General features: G+C 43.5%; 1 protein-coding gene and 1 long non-coding RNA gene across 2 annotated transcripts; both read right to left on the bottom strand.

Moving 5' to 3' along the window:
- Nucleotides 1–8,005: 8,005 nt before the first annotated feature.
- On the bottom strand, nt 8,006–12,945 carry LOC128853057 (uncharacterized). Its single transcript, XR_008451280.1, has 3 exons — nt 12,330–12,945; nt 8,781–8,898; nt 8,006–8,362 (listed from the first exon to the last, which is right to left on the bottom strand). It is a non-coding gene; the product is annotated as an uncharacterized LOC128853057 (long non-coding RNA).
- A 1,232-nt stretch (nt 12,946–14,177) lies between these two features.
- KCNE4 (potassium voltage-gated channel subfamily E regulatory subunit 4) lies at nt 14,178–18,967 on the bottom strand. Its single transcript, XM_054074439.1, has 3 exons — nt 18,815–18,967; nt 16,356–16,573; nt 14,178–15,923 (listed from the first exon to the last, which is right to left on the bottom strand). The coding sequence occupies exon 3, from the start codon at nt 15,895–15,897 to the stop codon at nt 15,406–15,408; it is 492 nt and encodes a 163-aa protein (XP_053930414.1). The 5' UTR covers nt 15,898–15,923; nt 16,356–16,573; nt 18,815–18,967; the 3' UTR covers nt 14,178–15,405.

Here is an 18,967-nt window from a genome sequence, read left to right as displayed (position 1 = left end):
CCCACAGAGATGGATACGACAATATATCTTACCATGCTTACGAGTTCCTCTACCAGAAAAGCCTAACTGCCTTCTTGCTGCAACACAGCGTTCCAGTCCAAATAAAAAAAACCTCTGCAAACATAAAAGACAAAAAGAAATGAAAACACAACTTCCATTCACTGCAGCAGCTCATCAAGTAACATCTTCCTCCCATCTTCTGAGGGCAAACAGGAGAGCTGTGGGAGAAGATCTCAACGCCTTGAGGGCACTAATAAGCCTCAATTGCCTTGACCAGCCTCACTTGGGGCCTCAACCACATCAGCATTCCAGCTTCCCTGCAGACCTAGGTTGGGGCCACCAGTCCGTAAGCACAAAAGCCCATCCAGTTGGCCAGGCTGTCCCAGGCTCTGAGCACAGCACCCACAGCTCGACCCAGAGCTGGGCAGGGACTGCTGGTCCAGCTAGGGCTGTGCTGGGGAGGTCCTGGGCAGCGGTGGAGGAGGAAGGCTCCCGGGGAGGCTGGTTGGGTAGATTAAGGATCATTAGTGCTCCAGGGCCCTAGAAGGAGAAAAGCAACTGTAGCAGCTGGAAGACAAGAAGGAAAGGATCTCATCTTTTGACATTGTCTGTGAACCATGTGTCTTAAACTCTTCTATTGAGACAGATCCTGTTAAAATTGCTTCCTGACTAGCTTGTTATTCTAGGCTTCTCTTGAATTTAAAAAAAAAAAGTGAATAAATACAAAATCCTGTGCAATCTTCACAATGTACCTGTAAATGACTTTTCCAATGAGTTTTGTACTTGTAATCACGCAGGAATATTAGCTACACAGTAAATGCCTTTAGTGAACTTTGATACTACTGCAATGCCATTGATTTGGGGACTATCAGTGTTCTGGTAGTTCATAAGACAAATCTTGTGTGTCTACTCACTGGCTTTATGAGAATATCTCCAGTGCAAACTGCTGCTTTACTCTAACCTATATTTGTTTATGGAGGAATCCTGGAGCTGCTGATTACGCTGGCTTCTGCATTCTCTGTCAACCAGCATCTAAAGAACACTGTGCATTCATTTTCAGTTGCAAAGCCAGAATATTACACGTTTTTCCTTCAAACATCAGTATCTCCTAACATACCCAGGAATATAATTTGCATAATAAATTGCTTAATAATTTGCATAATATCAATTGTTATACAAAATTCTATTATTCTGGTAATGCCCATGTGAATGTAAGGAATGATTAGGCACCTACCACTGAGGCTATAAGTGTCTAATAGTTTCCTTGGAGACATTCATATGTAAAATATCCAAACTGATGAGCTCTGGACCATCTTAGTATCTCAATGAACTGTTTATGTCAGATAAACAGTATCAGACTTGATACTGTGTGCAGTGCGGCTAAGATGGTTCTGCTCCTAACAGGAAGAGATGACCTCTGTTTCTTGTTAATTATCAAGAAGAGAGCAGGGGCTGTTGATTGAAGCTGGAGTCTACTTCTATCAGCCCTGGTTCCTGATTTCTCTAGTGATTAGAATTGATTTTGATGAAAGACTGAGATGTTTCAAAGTCTCAAACCAAGATGTCCAATCCAAGAAGACCACCTTTTCTCCTGATTGCTAAAGCTTCATCAGGCATCAACACTTGTATAGGAGGCCTCAAGACAAAGCAGCGTGTTGTAAAATGAGAGCAGAATTCTAACTACTTTTCTCACGCTTCTGCTTTTGTGTTATGTCTCATGTCTCACCACCAATTAACAGCCTTAGGATCCACCTCCTCACAGGTCATGGGTGCTCAATCTTCTCTCCAGATCTGGCAGCTCAGACCAGAGCTGCCAAGGGGAAGTTGAGTGGTTTTCTTTCTCTTTTGTACAGGGATGCAGAGTACAAAAGTCACCATATAGAGTCCTGTTTGTTTGTCACCACACTCTGAGCCATTCCGGCTCTTCTTCCCAGCAGGATAGCGTGCAGGCAGACCCTACAGGGATGCAACAGTAGTCTTAAAATCTGCTCACAAAGTTTCCCTTCAGTCCCTGCCACACCTGACATGGGGTAACTTTTCCGCTGTTTGCTGAATGGATCAGATTGGACAGGGGGAAAAAAGTGCCAACACTTTGCAACGTAACCACAGCACCATTAGCTAGTCTCATTAGCTAACTAGAAAATTAGAAAACTGTAGAAGTGCATCTTCAGTTCAAGCCTTCTTACAGCTTATGCCCAGTAGTTGCATCCTTCCTGACTTCGAGAAGCATTTCATTTTTTCCAGTAAAAAGAGATGCGTAAGGAAATCATCAAAATTCCAGAGATCACTGAGAGTGGTCTAGCTTTCCCGAGCTGGTTCAAAAGCCTGTGCTTAACTATTGGTGTTTGCTCGGATTTTTGCCCTGACACGCTGCCCACTGCACCTTTCCCAGAACTAGCAGCTACTAAGAAAAAGACAGAACATATTCTCATCAAAACTCTTAAGCCTGTTTCCAGTTAAGGGTGCAGTCAAATAACATCATTTATAAAATCAGATGGAAAAACCCAAAGAACAATTTAAAGACAGGCTGGCTTCTTCTCAGAAAAATAAAAGTCAGCCTAGCCCCACCTTTTCTTCTATACAGGGAACAGACTGAGAATAAAAGAGGTCAAATGGTTCTTTCTGCCTCATGAGCCGAATCTTTCCCTTCTTGTTGCACCAGAAAAGTTTGTAGTAGCTAGCAACACCTTTAATGAGCACACTGAAGAAGTGAGTGAGATCCAATTATTGTCTTCAGGCTGTTCTTAGATACTAATACTGCTGCCGAGTGATTAATACCTGCCTGTAGTCCACTGCCTACATGACCCATGTCATCCCAAACCACATACCGGCTTATTTTGTCTCATCTCTCTGTTTACCACATCTCCTCTCCTAGACTGCAAGCTGTGTAAGTTGAGCTGCTTTTTTTTTATCCCCTTCTTTAGCAGCTAGCAAATAAGGCTCTGCCTTGACAGATTCATGAGAGTAACTGCTTTTAGTTAAAAAGAAGATTTACTAAATTGAATAAGTTGTTGTTTCCTCAAGAAAGAAAAGCCAACATGGCTTTGACTCGATACACAGTCTTCAAGAAAACATTTTGTTCTTATAAACGGCCTAAGAAAAGAGAGGATAGGGTATGTCGTTCCCTGATTAAATCCAAGAAACAATGGCTGAAGGCTCATTTTTGCCTGGCCCCTGAAGGAATCCACATCTCTTTAGAGAGCACTGTGGCTTCCAGGCTACAGCATAGACAAATCTTACAGTCTTGTGGCATTCTCATACATTTTTATACAAGTTATAGTCACCCGAGCAGGAACAGAAAGACAATATAGTCTTGCCTCCATGTATTTGCTAAGCAGTGGCCTAAGGACTAGTTGTCACTTCTTTTTCTCTGGCTCAGGAAATACATATTTTATGTGTATTCTTTTATATTCGCAATGGGACCAAGTGCAAGTGTACTGCCCTTTCTTCCCGAGATACTCAAAATTGCTGGTAATTCACTAGGACTGCATTATCCAGCTCCACCAAGCACAGACTGGAACTGGCTGAGGGATTCCCAGTTTCTGGGCAAATGCGTTAACCCCAGAGTTAAGTAAAAGGGAAAAATGACTGTGAAGAAAAATCCAGTCCCAGAAAAAAACTAAAATCCCAAGAGTAACGAGGTAGAGAATTTGACCTGAATTCATAAATAGTTTGAGGGTGACCTAAATATCATTTTCCCAACAAACTTTCTATTCATCAGAATATTTTCTTCTGATTTCCCAGGCTGGTTGGTTCATTCGGGGTACTTCATCATAGGCGTTAAATAACAGTAAACTTAGGCTCCATTAGTCCACAGTGAGAAAGCTGTAGTTGGGTTTTCTAGAGTGGCCATCATCACAAAATTATCACCACGAGGAAAGTAGCAGACAAAACTACCACAGTCATCCTCAAGAATGACATTCTCCCAAATTAAAGGTCACAAAATGCCTGACAGAATTGCCCTTTTCATAAGTCACTGGAAATATTAAAACTCCTGAGAAAAGAGAATGACACGGTATCATCCCCAGACACAAAGCAAAACGAAAGGGCACAGAATTAGAGGTTTCACAAATATCAACAAGGCAAAGTTGAAGAAGACCTCAGGCTGTGGGAAGGAATTGCTTTTGATTACCCTGTGCTTGAGACCACAGCTGTGATTGCTGCCATCAGCACAGATCGGCCACATCCCTTCTCCGCCTCCACGGCCACAGCCACCAGGCAGGGTGACCGTGTAACAGGAAGGCATTCACCAAAATTCTCCATGCTCATTTCTAGCCTTCAAAAAACAGCTTTGTAAAGGATGAATAGACGTCAGAGTTATTTATGTTAGAGACGAGCGATGATAAAATATCTGTTGGAGAAGCTCGGTGCATCTTTCACCAGGCTTTTCAGAGCTGGAAGGCAAATGCTATCAGTTAATAGGGCTTGACAAGCCTAGCAACCAGAGACATTACTCAGACTGGCAATATGTAATTAAGCAATAAAGTGTACTGTGGTGTGGCGGCTGTCGGTAATAACATGCCTCAGGAGGAATGAAAAGGCATAAAGCTGTGAGCAACAGCACCTGAGAGACACAATTGTGGAGCAAATCATAGGGTTTGTTATTCTTCTCATGAGCGTGGTGGCTGGTGGGCCCACGTGGTGCCCTCCATCCTGACCATGGCAGGACCTTCCTTAACTCCCATGGGGAGGTCTCTGACACTGCCTCTCGCCATGGCCTTGGGTCCATCTCTGTTTCTGGGTTCCTTCCATGCAAACAGATTCAAGGGGGAAACACTGGGATGTCCATGGGCCTGAAAAAACACTGGTGTAGGCTTCCCACCACAGAAACCTCTCAGAGATACCCCATTGTGTGGCCGTGAGCCCTTTGCGGCGCTTGCAGCCCCTGGTTGAGCTGTGTGCTGCTGCTAGCCTTGCTCAGAGGCCGTAATTCTCATTTGATGGCTTTTATCACCTGACAGTTTCTTCTGAGAGTCTATCAGCTCCATTAAGACAGGGTTTTTCGATAACTTCCAATCACTCAATGCACATGTCAGGCCACATGGAATCTGTGCAAAGGCAACTGCGCGGCCGTGAGATGTGTCTGCCTTGTCTCTGTAATGGTTTTCTTCACCTCCTGTTGTGGGTGGAAGGAGGTATTGGGGCAACCCAATAACCACCCACGCCCTCACGGTGCGAGGCTCTGGATGAGCCAGGGCAGAGTGGGGAGAAAAATGCCAAAATCGGCATCTGTGAACAGCAGGTTAAAGGCAGACTGCAGCCCAACCCACCCCTGGGGACACCTGCAGCCAAAGGCAAGGAAAACAGTGTGAATTGAACCAAAAATAAAACAGGCCAGTGTGAGGAGATACCCTTGGCATGCCTGAAATGCTGGAAGGGTCCAGAGCCACTGAAGCTTTTTTGGGGCCGTTCATAGGGGAACCTCCTCCAGTGAGATGAGTCAAGAGCAAACCGATGCCTTTATCTGGTTGACAAAAAGTATACAAAGCTAAAGAAATAGGTTTTATTTTACTACTCTACTTTTACTTCTGTTATTCTAAACAGAAAGAGATCTGTCGTCCTGAGAAGGGTGAGGGAGCCCATGGAAAAAATGGAGTATTAGGGGGAGAAGATGCTGGATTGAAGGTAATGGAGCAAATGGTTACGTGTGTGAGGATGAGCTGTCCTAACAAATCTTCAGAGCTTCTATTTTAAACTCTTACCCAAAGAAACCAATTCCTAAACAAGCAAGCTGTGGCATTGCAACTTCAGCATTCAATTTTCAGCTCTGCAACTGCATGGGGAAACAGTGAACTTCAGCTGATTTTCAATAATTAGGGGAACGGTGGTAGCAACTGTGCACTTTTACTGCATAGCTAATCTCACAGTACTTACAGTACATATAAAGTCATTATTTCCATGCACGAAAAATATCACCAATAATGAATCTCGTGAAAAAGATCAAGAGAGCAGGGAAAGAAAAAAGGCTGAGGAGGGTAGCTGACGTTAAAGCAGGGTGCTGCTTTCACTGTGTCACGGCTCAGCTGGATGTTTGCAGGCCAGTCTTTCCCTAGGGCTTTGTAGCACAGCCACATTTATGGACCCGTGCTTAAATGGAACAGTTTGGCCTTCAGATGCAACAATAGCTTACGTGCAGGACTCCCTAAAAGCGCAAGTCCCTGGAGAAAAATATGAGGATGTCTACAGGAATGAGCTGGCTGCAGCCTGAAGCTACGGAGCAGATTTGTGTAATCCTATCCCTTATAGACCAAAGAGAGGAGTTAATCATTTTCCAGGCAACGCTTCAAATTGGATCACTGGGGATATCTGCTAGGATTCCAAAAGAAATGTTCCTGATGGCCATTAATGTGTTCCCAGTGACGTACAAAATGCACACACACACACACACACACACACATATGCACAAACAAAGGAGCCACTACCCTGGAAAAAAAATCAGCTTGTGTGCAAAGGTGCACATAAAGCAAATCACCTCACGAGGGACTCATTAATTTCCAGGACAAATAATGATTCCCACTGCTGTTCCACACGTGCCCCCAGCAAAAGTGTTCAGGAGCTGGATGCAGGACGTGTATAGCCCAGCTTCTACCCTTGAAAACTCCAAAGGGCCGTGCTCTGTTTCCATAACACTTTTTACATGCTTACTTTTGTGGGTCTCTTGATGACAATCTAAATCCTGCCTGTTCTTCAATAAACCATTAATCTCCCAGATAGAGTTCAGGGAAGTTGCTGTGTAGCAATAAAGTGTATGTTTCCAGAGCCCAGAGGGAACAAAAAGTGAAAAAACGAAGAAGTGAAAGGGAGTGACATCCGTTTTGAAAGACAGTCTCCTGGCTTGGAGGGGTCCAGGAGCATGCAGGGTTATCTCCCCAATTCCTACCTGGAGCCTGAGCCTCCCCAAACCCTGATGCTACTTTGCCTGTAACATTTGTGGGAGGAAGGTCTACCCCTCCAAAATCGGGGTCAGCATAAGAAAGGGGGTGGTACCTTATACCTTGATGGCCCAAGAGCCTGTTGTGTGTGGTGGCAGCTGGGGCTGTGCTTTGGTAGCAGATACCAGCTGGGGAGTCAGTGCTCATCACCGTGCTCCACAGCCCACCAGGCCCTGCTTGGAGGTCAGTGGGGAGGAGGTTCCACTGATTCGATTCCACACCAGCCAGCAGTTTCACTAGCTAACTCACATCACTCAGTTTACAGGCTTGCTGCTGCTTTTGCAGGCTGAAGCATAAAATGTCTCCTCTTTGTCTTCAAACTGCTTCTTTTCAGTGTGTTGAGCGTACCAGTCTCACAGTCAGTGTCACAACAGTCATCAAATCCCCATGTCAAGCTCGCTAAGTCCTGTCCTGGGTTTGCATTTGAACTGGTGACCCACATAGAAGTAACAAATCCTGTGCTCTGCTTTATAACAGGAAAAAAATTAACACAATCTCTTGTACTTCCAGCCCCCTATAAAATTGATGTTAACCATATGTCAGTGTGTGAGTTGTGTAGGTGTTAGGAAAGCACGTACTGCGCTACTCAAAAAGAGATGGTAGCAGTCACCATTACAAAGTGCCAAGGAACAGAAAAAATCATGTTCAACCTGACTTAAGTGCCCAAAGCTATGTATTTTTTTGCAGAAAAGAGAAAGGATATAAGGAGAGGCCTGAAAAAAATAAATTCCCTGAGCTACAGTCCTGTAGAAAAATGGGAGTGAGGGGGAAAAAAACAGGAACATTAGGAACATACGCACAGATAAAAGTCCATTTATTGGACTCTCCCAGCCCAAACTGGCACAGCTCTCAACAGAAAAATGAGGTAAATTCACTGTCTGTCTAGACATCATAAAATACAAGGACTCAAGGAGTCTAGTACTTTTGCTCCAAACTCCCGAGTCTGTGATCCTTCCCTGGCACACATGTATCTCACAAATATTGCTACACAGGATACTTTTAACCCCAAAGCTCTGCCTATTCTATATGAATGTCATGTTCTTTTCTTCCCATGTGAATATAATGTTCTTGTTGTTGCTGATCATGGTACTTCACCAGTAAGTATACTTCACTAAAGTTCAGGGAAGAGAAACCGTGGAAAAAACTCTTTTCCCTGACAAAAAGAATCCTGTGATATTTTGTATATCCTTCATGAGTTTTATTATAATAACAATGCTTAACTTAGTATGTAAATATCCACCCAAACACTACGTACAATATTATAGCTCCCCTGAAGCAGCAGAAACTTTGAGCAGCCAGCACTAGGGCAGCATTTTTCCTTGCCATTGCAACATGGTGAGAGTTAGCTCCGCCGGCAGCCGCTTGCACCTCCCTGATGACGGCTCCCCACAGAGGCAAGCTGCACAGTCCTTTTCATCTGGGATTTCATTCTTGACAAATACGGGAGAAAAAAAAAATTACAGTGAGAATCTATCTGAGATACACATCCTGGGCAAAGAGCAGCTCATTAGGTATGACTTCAGTTAATTATGTGTAACACTGAATAGCTAGACCCCTAGTGAGAGAACGTGACAGAGCTGTTGCTGCTGTTGCCTTTGCTGAAGGCACAATGAGCAGTTCCTTGGTCAATACGGATGGGTGCTACCATCACATCACCTACTTGCTGTCATTTTTAGATACCACTCACCCTTTAAACTAAGTTCAACAGCAGCGTAAAGGTCATTATCAGCATCCTTTGGTGTAAAATCCTGTGCAACTGACAAAAATTAACAGATATGAACAGGTTGCATGCACAACCCTGGACTTTCCACAGTGTTTTCTTGCAACGCTGCATGAGGAAAGTCACACCTGCAGAAAAGTCCCAGTGGCTCTTGGGTTTTCAGTAGTCCCAGCAACGCTTCACGCTTCTGCAAGTGTCAAGAGTGTTCCCTGATTTCCAGTGCAGCAGAAGCACAGTGCCAGTGTCCTGAAAAGCAATTAATGACACTCATTAACCTGTTGTTGCTGGCAGGAATTGCAATAACAACAGGTTGCTTTGTAGCATCAGGTATTTGTAAGGAAAATGATGAGACAGTGCTCCATTAAGTCCTTGAAAGAAGCACTACTGGGCCTTGTCTGTGTGGCATTTCAGGGTGATCGGTCTGCCACAACATAGCTCCATACCAATTATTAAAAATTAGTAGCAGTAGCACTCTCTTTCTCTTCCTCTCTTGCCTCTTATAGGAAACATTGCTTAATCAGTTTATCACTTTCTGAAAAGAAAGGAGGATACACATCCTTAGAGGTGTGTGGTTTTCATTTCCTCCTGAAGAGAAGTCCTGTCTTTTATGTGTTCTCTAGCATAGCATTAAAAATCTCTTGCGAACATTGTGCATCCCATGTCCTCCTGCCTGCACTGTTCAGCTAATGTTTTCCCTGATGGGATGAGACACGGCTGTCCCAGGGAGACAGCGCTACTGCAGGCTTGCTCCAGGCCCAGCTGAGCTGCAGGGGATGGAGACATCACATTTCAGCCTCAGACAAACAGCTGGAGTTCACCCCAGAGGAGGTTCTTTAATTTAGTGGTTCCTTCTCTGAGTACAGAGAGTAACAAATCACCAGTCCGTTCTCACTTTCCATCAGAGCTCAGCACCTTGAGATCCTCAGCATAGTTATTCTCACATCAGTCTTAGGCAACAAAGATGTGTTCTTCCTTTCAGTTCACAGAGTTTTCATCAAAACAAGTAATTTTCCAGAGTACCACGGTGAACCTGGAGCAGAAGAGGGAGCTGAATTTGGTCTCCGACATCCCTGCACTGCCCTGCTCACCAGCATCTCCTCTCTCATATCCACTGAGCAAAAAGGTCCTCTTAGATGCATTCTACCAACCTGATGAGGTCCAGTGGGATGAGCTGCATCCCTCTGGATAGTCACAGATGCTAGCAATTGCAATTTGTTGCCGTGGCTACTTTAACATCCAATAGTATTAAGGAGATGGTGGGGAAGGGGTGGAATTTTTGTTGTTCCTAGGTGGGCAAATGCGTTGTATTTATACTGTAACTTTCATCTAAGAATCACAGGGCTTTCATGTCTATTAAGAACACATCAATTTCTCACAGACAGGAATATAAGTAGCATTATCTAATAATCAAGTGAAGCACAGGACAATTAAACAGCAGGGAGAGAGATGGGAAAATAACCTGTAATGCACCACTCAATAGCCTTTATCACCCTTCTTTTTGTCATTCATTTGGATGCCAAAAGTCCCAGTCTAACCTGGTCTGACATAAACTGGAACCCTACCCAAACTCAACCGAAACAAAATTAAGCTTTGAAAAACTCTGTTGCTCATTGATTTTGTATTGTTTTCTATATTCTCCCCTAGCTGAGACAGATATAGAAGCGTCAATATAGTAAGACAGCAGCTTAGCTCACAGATATTTTTGGCTGCATGCAGTTGGAACTGCAAAGGCGTGCGAAAATGGAAAGAATATGAAAGCAAATCAGCAAAATACACAGAGGCAAATATGATTAGTGCTTAAAAAAAAATAGCCTAAACAATTTTATGAAATTTTGTGCCTTCTAGATCCAAAACTCCTATTTCAAATCTGAAGTGTTACTGTGAACTCAGAGAAAAATAATCTTACCACTACAACAATAAGGTCCAAAAAGATTAAATTATGAGCATGGTAGGTCAACAACCACAGGAGACCATGGTCCAGCTCTGGTAAAATTGCATCTGGCACAACCAACTACACAGTCCAGGACTCCACTTTGAGCATCTCTGAGAATGTTAACCTATCACCTGGCGGGGACTCCTGCTGTCTTCACAAGGTCTTGACATTTTGAGATGAAAATTAAAGGCAAGTCGTTTAATCTTCTCTTGGTTGAAATGGCTGTGATAAAAGTACGGTCTGTGTTGGGGACCTGTGTGCTCCTTGTCCCCAAGCAGTACACCTATCCTTGTCCAACATGCACTGAGGAACTAGAGATACAAAGGACTGTTATAATTTACCTGTTTCCTTCCTTTCCAACCCTGTGAGAACAGATTTGATTACTTGGCTGGGTGTGGGTGCATGGCTGAGGAAAGGACAGACCCAGGGGAAGCCACTGTGAGACAACCAAGCTGGGAAGAGAAATTTTTCAATGAGTTGTAACACGTGAGGCTCCTGGCCTCACACACATCTATCCGTGACCTTAGCTCCAGCCCTGGGAATCTGGATTGTCTCCTATTCGTTAAACTTCTTTCCCTGGTTAACTCTTTCCCTGGTCCAGAGCCTGGCATCCTTAGAGCCTGTACCTGTGGAAGAGGTGGGTTCTACCTTTCCATGTCAGTTATTCAGCTGGTTCAGTCTGCTGAATGAGTAACCTTGCAGGTGCACCTGTATGGGATGTAGGACTTAGGACTGTAAACCAGCCAGCTCCTACCACAGACGCCAATGTGGTAATCTTGAGGTCTGGCACTTAGATTTACAGTATGTCATGGAGCCAGACCCTGTACACTGGCCACATGGGGCCATCTTTTCCTGTTCTGTCAAAGGTGATATACGTTAAGTCTTCCAGCAAATGTATGAGGTATAGTGCTGCCAAGAAATGAGAGCCTAATTGCTGTGTTCTTTTAAGAAAAAATGTATTTGTAAAAATAAAATCATCTTTATTCAGTCAGATTACAGTCAATTATCAGTACCTTCAAGCCAAGATCTATTAGCACTGAATCTGATTGAACTCAATTGCAAAAGCACACTGGAAATGTCTGTCATTTCAGGAAAAATAAAATTATTGCCACCTTTTACTCCTTAGTAGTCAAAAGGATTCTGAAACAAGCTTAATGGGAGCGATTTTCTTCCTTCCATCTGTAGTTTTTCAAGATTAACAATGCTTCCTTTATTTTGGAATAGTAGCTACCAGGTAGTCTGCAGTCACTGGGCTGTCTTCAAGGAGTCATTGCATTCAGTTGCACATCCAATTAATTTTTACACCTAAAATATATTTATGCTTCTTTTTTTTTCCCCCGGTGCCATTAAAATACTAATTTAGAGGCAGACAGATGCCTAGGTTGAAGACAAATACATACCAAACCATCACGCATACTTTCTTGAACCACATGGGCCAAGGATAGCTCTGTCATAGTCTGCAAGAAAGTGGCCAAGTTTTTGTGTTTTCCAGCTCACTTGAGTGCAAATAGACCCCAAAGCACGTAGTGTTTCCCTTTATAGCAGCTGAATTTAATACAAGAAACTGCTGGCATAAGCGAGCTTCTTGATCCACAAAGCAGAGCTGTAATTTACATTTTGTTCTGGTTTTCCCCTCTTATCACCAGCACTGTCAGAAGTCTCTTGATTCATTATTGTGACAATGGAAAGACTGAAACATTAAGAGAGCAACATGGGCAAATGTGGAAGATGCAACGTTACTGACCTGCTGTTCCAGGACACCCGGGAGATTACACTGCTGGAGGGAAATGCAGTCTTCCTGAGGAGTAGATTTAGACCACAGAAGCTTGTGAACAGGTTCCAAGATTATTTAACTGGGAGTGAGCGTAGAAAGCAGAGCACAAGGGAACAGGTTTTGTGGGAAAGCAAGCAGATATAACTTTATCGCAACCTGATTTTTTAAACAACCTCAGTTACCCCTTGCAAGTAGGTCTCAGTCAGTGCCTACGACCCTGTACATACTGTCGCAGCTTGAAGGAGATTATGGAATCATAGAATAGTTAGGGTTGGAGGGGACCTCAAAGATCATCCAGTTCCAACCCCTTGCCACGGGCAGGGACATCCCACTAAATTAGGCTGCCCAAGGCCCCATCCAACCTGGCCTGGAGATCTGGAAGTGCAGCGTTACCTCTAAACACTTCTGCCCTACACTGGGAGCCAGAATCCCCAAACCTCCCCTATCCCTAGATGCTGGAAATGACAGAGTAGCAATAAGACCCAGAGTCAAATCCAGCTACGCTCCATCGCCAAGCACTGGGAACAGGTACCTGTGTCAGATACTTGCCCGTAACCTCCACCTTACCCCACCCAACTGCCAAATAGAAAAGGAAAACTCTAAACAGACTTTTCAAGAGGCTCAATAAGAGAGACAGTTTTCACAGCAGCTCCTCAGTTTTGCCAGCCTCCTTGACGGCTCACCAGCACCCCCTGCTCTTTGCAAGAGGACTCCAGGTATCCCTGCGAGCCTCCCCGCACATGGGCAGAGCTGAGCCCAAGGAAGGTGCCCAGTGCCCCAAAGAGCTCGGACAGACGCAAGGCAGACCTGGAGTGCCCGGCTCAGCCCTCCAGTCAGCGCACAGCTCTGCACTGCTGTCAAACACAAGGAATAATCTGAAAATAAGAGGCTAAGAAAAGGATCCCGTAGAAATTTTGCCCGGTCTCTTTACTGGAAGTCTTTTTGACATAGTGAACAAACATGGAAACTTTGCCAGGAAATGTGTTTCTTTATTTAAATAAAAATTAGTGCCAGTAGAAACAATAAACTTTAAATACATAAGACAATTATATACAACTCAATGTTAGGAATTATATACATCAGGTTTTTTTACAGATACAAATACATTTATACCAAAGGTAAAATGACGAAGAAGAAAGCAATGGAAAATGTGACAACTCGCGCATGTCAGTCTCATTTGGAAAGTTTCAGGATTCAAGTGATTCCAGGCAAAGTGCCAAACTTAATTTGGCTTCTTTCAAACTTAAAACAGTCCCTTTTGGAGTAAATCTACCAAAAAGCTTTATATGGTCTGATCCAAAGTTCACTGAAGTCGCTGGAAAAAACTCCCACTGCCTTCAGCCTGAACTGAACCAGGTTCTCTCTGAGCACAATGGAGCCTTTGTTCTGCTGTGTTTAGGGAGAGAGACAGTGGTTCCTCTGCAGGCTCCATCTCATTAACCCTTCAAGCCCAAAGCAGAGCTCTCCTGCCTAAACAGCAGATGTACAGCAGCCTCTTGCCTCAGTTCGTTTCTGCTGTTCAGCGTTCATATTTTTCAAGCTGTCTCTCAAGCTCTAACGCCAGTAGATAAATCACATTTAGCTATTTTAGTGCAGGAAATATGTGGAGACATTTTGCAAACATTTTGCTGTGCAATGCTTAGATTCAGGCTCTTTAGACCTCACGGTTCACAACTAATCCAAACACTGTAATAAGTTATAATAAAATATAAGGTATGATTGAAATAATCATACGTTGCTACAATATTAACATTACTTCTTTTAACAGTGCAATAATTTAATAACTGATTTCATAAGAAATATGAATATTTTCATTTGAAAAATATCACAGTACATTTTAATGGGGGCAGAGAGGGGAGTTTGTGGGTAGTTACTAATTAACTATGAGGTGATAAACAAAAAAGAAAACAATGTAATGCAACATTTATCTACACTGGCTGAAATAGAGCAGAAAGGCCTGATTTTTTAATGATGTAAATGGGTACCATTTTACTGACCTCAAACGGAGAATTTACCTCCAACAGAGAGGCACAAAATCTTGTGCATTCCCTGAAGTCAGAAGGACTCAGTTGACTTCAGTGGAACCAGGATTTCACCCTTGCTACATTAAATTCTATTCTGAATTCCACATATTTTTCAAGGGGCCATAACAGAGCAGCATTTGTTCAAGCCTTTCTACATCTTACACTTTCTAACAAAGATCTTTTAATGTCTTTTTTTTTTTACTTACAGATCTTTGCCTTTTTTGATCAAACGTACATGTCTTTAGAAAATACAGAAGCGAAAATACAAGACTACTATTCCTACTGGTAACTCAGTCAAAGGCTGGATTGCAGCAGAAGTTAGTGAACCTGACCCAGCCAGTACAGGTGCAACTTAAGCAAAGGTAGACATAATGGCATAGACACGAAACTAGGCTTTTCAATCCTCCTAGAAATTCAGTGCCTCTTCTCATTTTTCTTTTTTTTTTTTTCTTTTTCTTTTATTCTTTCTGTGCCTAAAAGTCAGTCTCCAGCCACACTGCAATCTCCCTTCAACTACAGCATCGACCAGTTTTCAGTTTCTGGCACCTTGCTGAGCAAATCTGCTGTTGGCTGTGGTTTAATATCAGAAAAACACAGTAAAAGTACCCCTACTCTACCACAGTTTTGTGGGGATGAGCATTACACATCATCTTTAACAATCAGGCACTTATACTGGGGCTTCCCTAAACATTTCCCAGATATTTGCAGAATTCTGAAATATGCAGAGACATGCCAGTAACGGTTACCTTGTTAGAAATTATACATATATTCTCCTCATTCTTAGCTCTTGTGGTAAGAAATAAAAATGGAAAAAATAAAATTAAGCATCCCAATTACGTGCAAGTTACACTTTGGTGTTGAGTACCACCGCTCCCTTGTCCTGCCAGCTCTCAGGAACGCCTTGGGCCCAGGGAAACAGATACCTGCTGAGAGTTCATTGGAGATCAGGAAAGTAGAACCACAAGTTCTTAGTGGGAGCTCCGCTCATGCTTGAGCAGCTGATGAAGGGAGTCCTTCAAGTGCTAGGAGTTCTTGTGGATGTTTTCCGCAGATCCCTCACTGCTCTCATGAAGGAGTGTTTCTGACACTTCCCCCAGTTCAGCATCCAGCACTTCCTCCTGGATGGTGAAGTGTATGTCTGGGGAGGAGGATTCAGAGCTCACACTGCTGCCTTCCATTGAGCAGATGGTGCAGGACAGGGACGGCACCATGCTCTCCTGCAGCATGTTCAGCATCATGGGGATCTGGACAGATTTCAGCCCCGATATTGTTGGTAGTGGCTTCACGGCTTCCCCCCATTCTCTCTCCTCATCTTTGTAGAGTAGAAGCAAATTTGACTTCTTCTCTTTTCTTTTAGATTTCATGTAGCCCAACATGATCCCTATCAGGAAGATCCCATAGAAAGACATGACGATCAGAATGTAAAAATATTCGTTGCCGTTGTTCTTCTCTGTGTTGCGGGATTCAGCATCAAGCATGGCTTGGGTCATATTTGCATGGTCCATTTTCAGCATGGGAAGAGTTTTAGCACAGCTGAAGCCTGGAGGAGAATGTGTATATATACATAAGATCAAACTTTAGATCAAAGATGTAGAAGAAACATCTGAAGAAATGTACCCCCAAACTATTCCTTGCTACTTGTAAATAGTAAGCTTGCAGGACACACTTCATTGAAGCTTGCAGTCTATCATACTTCCATATTAATACTGTAACTGAATGAACTGTTATTCAGATACAGAAAACATAAGAGGAAAGAAAAATATATAATATTAAGTCATGTTGAGTTCTATGCTGGATTATAAAATCCTCAATCCACACCATTAAAGAAAAAAAAAAAACTATATAGAAACACTTTGCCAGGAACATAAATATAGCTTTGTGCAACTTGATCATGTTGCCACAGGGGGGGAGAAGTTAAAAGTATGATTTTATTCAATAGTGCAGGGAAAAAAAAAATCAAAAAGCAACTTACGTTGGTATGCAAATAATTCCTCCTTTCGCGAAGCTCAAGAGACCTTTCCTCTAGCAAATGCTGGGTGTTCTGAAAACTTTCCTCTGCTGCAGTTGGAATAAATAGCTCTCAAGAAATGTTTCATCACGTGTTTTAGAGGCACAGTTTATAATAGTTTTGTGTTGAAGTCAACAGATGAACTTGAAGGATTGCAGTTCAACCCACTGAACTCCTAACAGCTGTGAAAAGAAAAAGAGATGGGAATTCAGATTTTACTCTTTCCTAACCAGTTCAGCACTGGCTCTTTCAGCTTGGAAATCAGTTCCTTTCACCGCCCTTCCAATTGCCAAATCTAACCGGTTACCTTGAGAGCTATTGTGTGGAACGGGAAACCTGCAAGCCATTATTATGTATCTGACATGAAATACAGAAAATCATCATGTGAATTTTATAGTAGATGCTATCAAGTTATTTACATGCCTGCTATCCACAATTTTCTCCGAAGAGATGGGGAATGAAACAGATTATTTTCCTTGCTTGGGTCTAGTGACAAGGCTTTACACAGTGTTTGCAAAACAAAGCAGTGACTTTCAACTCCTGCTACAGTTCCACTTCGCCACAAGGGGTGGGACTGTGGAAAACTGGGCCCTGGCTCTGAAGTGAGTTTTGGATGAAGGGATGATGGTGCCACCTAACTTTGACCATCAAACCAGCAACTGTGGGATTTTAGGTTCCTCACATATTCAGTGGAAAGGCAGGGACTCCTCCAAGGGGCAACCTGCAGCTCCTGAAGTTAGCAGCCTCCTTCTCCACGGGTTGTAGAAGCAGCCAGGAGCTACACAGTCTGCACTCTGTTTGTACATAGACCAGAACCACTGAGTTAATGCAGATTTTAGTATGAAAGAACATTAACAACCTCTGGGCAGAGGGCTGCTTTCTGCGTGACTGCTGAAGGCTGTTGCATCTGGCTGCTGGGCTGAGCAGGATGCCTCCCAGACTGCTGCTGAGGGCAGAGTTAGGATGCAGGCTGGGTTGTGGGGCCCACAGCTTTCCCAGTCATCAGCTCAGTGGTACAGGAGGCTCCGAGACCCCTTTTCAACACGTAGGCAACAGCACAGGCCATGGGAAGAAGGAGGCCCAGCTTGCACCTTGGGGATTTCACTTCCTCATCCTCCCCATCCCGTTCTTCACACACAAAGCCCAATTAGTCAGGCCCCACATATGTGATGTGAATGTCACTCCTTCTGCAAAGCTTCAAGGATGTTTATGTAACAGGACACTCCACTTCCAGAAAGTAGTTGACTGGTGCTGGAGTTTCCCAATGGTAGGTCTGGGTTTTTTTTTACCCCTGCAGTCACTTGTGGATTCCTTGCATAGATGTGAATTCTTTTCCAAACTCTGCCCTCACAAACCCTCTGAGGTAAAGGCAGATAGGATTAACATCTCCGATATGTAGAAAAAAAGTAAGAGAGAGGAATTAAGCAACTTTAAATGAAGATTTCAAGAAAGGACAGGATTGCATCTGCATTTAGAACCAGCATTTTCCATCATTTCTCAGAATGACTCCACAAAGAAAAGAAAAAAAATTCCATCAGCCAGATTCCCCTCTCTTCCCCTTAAAACAGGGCATCCGCCCATTAGGATGTTCCTTTTATCTCCTTGTGCATTCCCATGTGATAGCTCAGGAGCAGTTGATGTTGGCCTAATGTCTACTGGGATTTCATCTGACAAAATCTGTCTGCGGCACCGGCTTGCCAAGTCTGGATTCTTCTTCCCTGTTCACGACAAATTACTGAGCAGACAGCAAGAGCATATTAACTGGTAGGATAAAGCCTAACCTCAGCGAGCCTCTGGATTTTCTAGCCACTTTGGGAATTTTTATTTGACATATTTCTTAGCTCCATGGGATATTTGGTCCCCCGCTCAGCTCCAGAAATTTGGAATTTCAAAAATTGAAGACAATGTGTCAGGTTTTATCAACAAGTTTTTATGCAGGACTTTAAGAGAATGTGAGGAAACACCCAGCATCTTTGGGTCAATCTAAATTGTTTCAGTACAAGGAGAAATCCTTTTTCCGTGCTTATGGCATCCTAGGAAATCACCTCTGAATCATAGAATAATAAAATCATAGAATAGTTTGGGTTGGAAGGGACCTTAAAGATCATCCAGTTCCAACCCCCTGCCAAGGGCAGGAACACCTCCTATTGGATCAGGCCACCCAAGGCGCATCCAATCTGGCCTCTAACACCTCCAGGGATGGGGCAGCCACAGCTTCCCTGGGCAACGGCCTCACCACTCGCACGGTGAAGAATTCCTTATTTCTAGTCTAAATGTGCCCCTCTCCAGTTTATACCCACTGCCCCTCATTCTATCACTACAAGTCTTTGTAAACAGGATCCTTCTTGATCCTGAAAACAAGAACACTGGAATCTTGTCCTGCTGCTTCCGGTTGTCAGTACTATATACAGGTCATCACCCACCTCAACACAGAGCACTCTCAAGCATCCAGAGGCTCTGATACCCCGCAGTTCCCACCAGAGCAGAGGCAGACTGGCTCTTCTGCAGGTGCCCGCATGTGCAAATAGGGTCTCTTGTTTGCTCCAAAGTCTCTTACTTTTCACATAGGTGAAGCT

The sequence above is a fragment of the Cuculus canorus genome, chromosome 9, assembly GCF_017976375.1.
Source record: "Cuculus canorus isolate bCucCan1 chromosome 9, bCucCan1.pri, whole genome shotgun sequence".
Lineage (NCBI taxonomy): Eukaryota > Metazoa > Chordata > Aves > Cuculiformes > Cuculidae > Cuculus > Cuculus canorus.
The sequence above is the reverse complement of the archived record's forward strand: the minus strand, read 5'-3'. Positions and strand labels throughout refer to the sequence as shown.

Coding starts and splice junctions, on each gene's coding strand:
- KCNE4 (XM_054074439.1), bottom strand. CDS start 15,897: ATGCTGAAAATGGACCATGCAAATATGACCCAAGCCATGCTTGATGCT.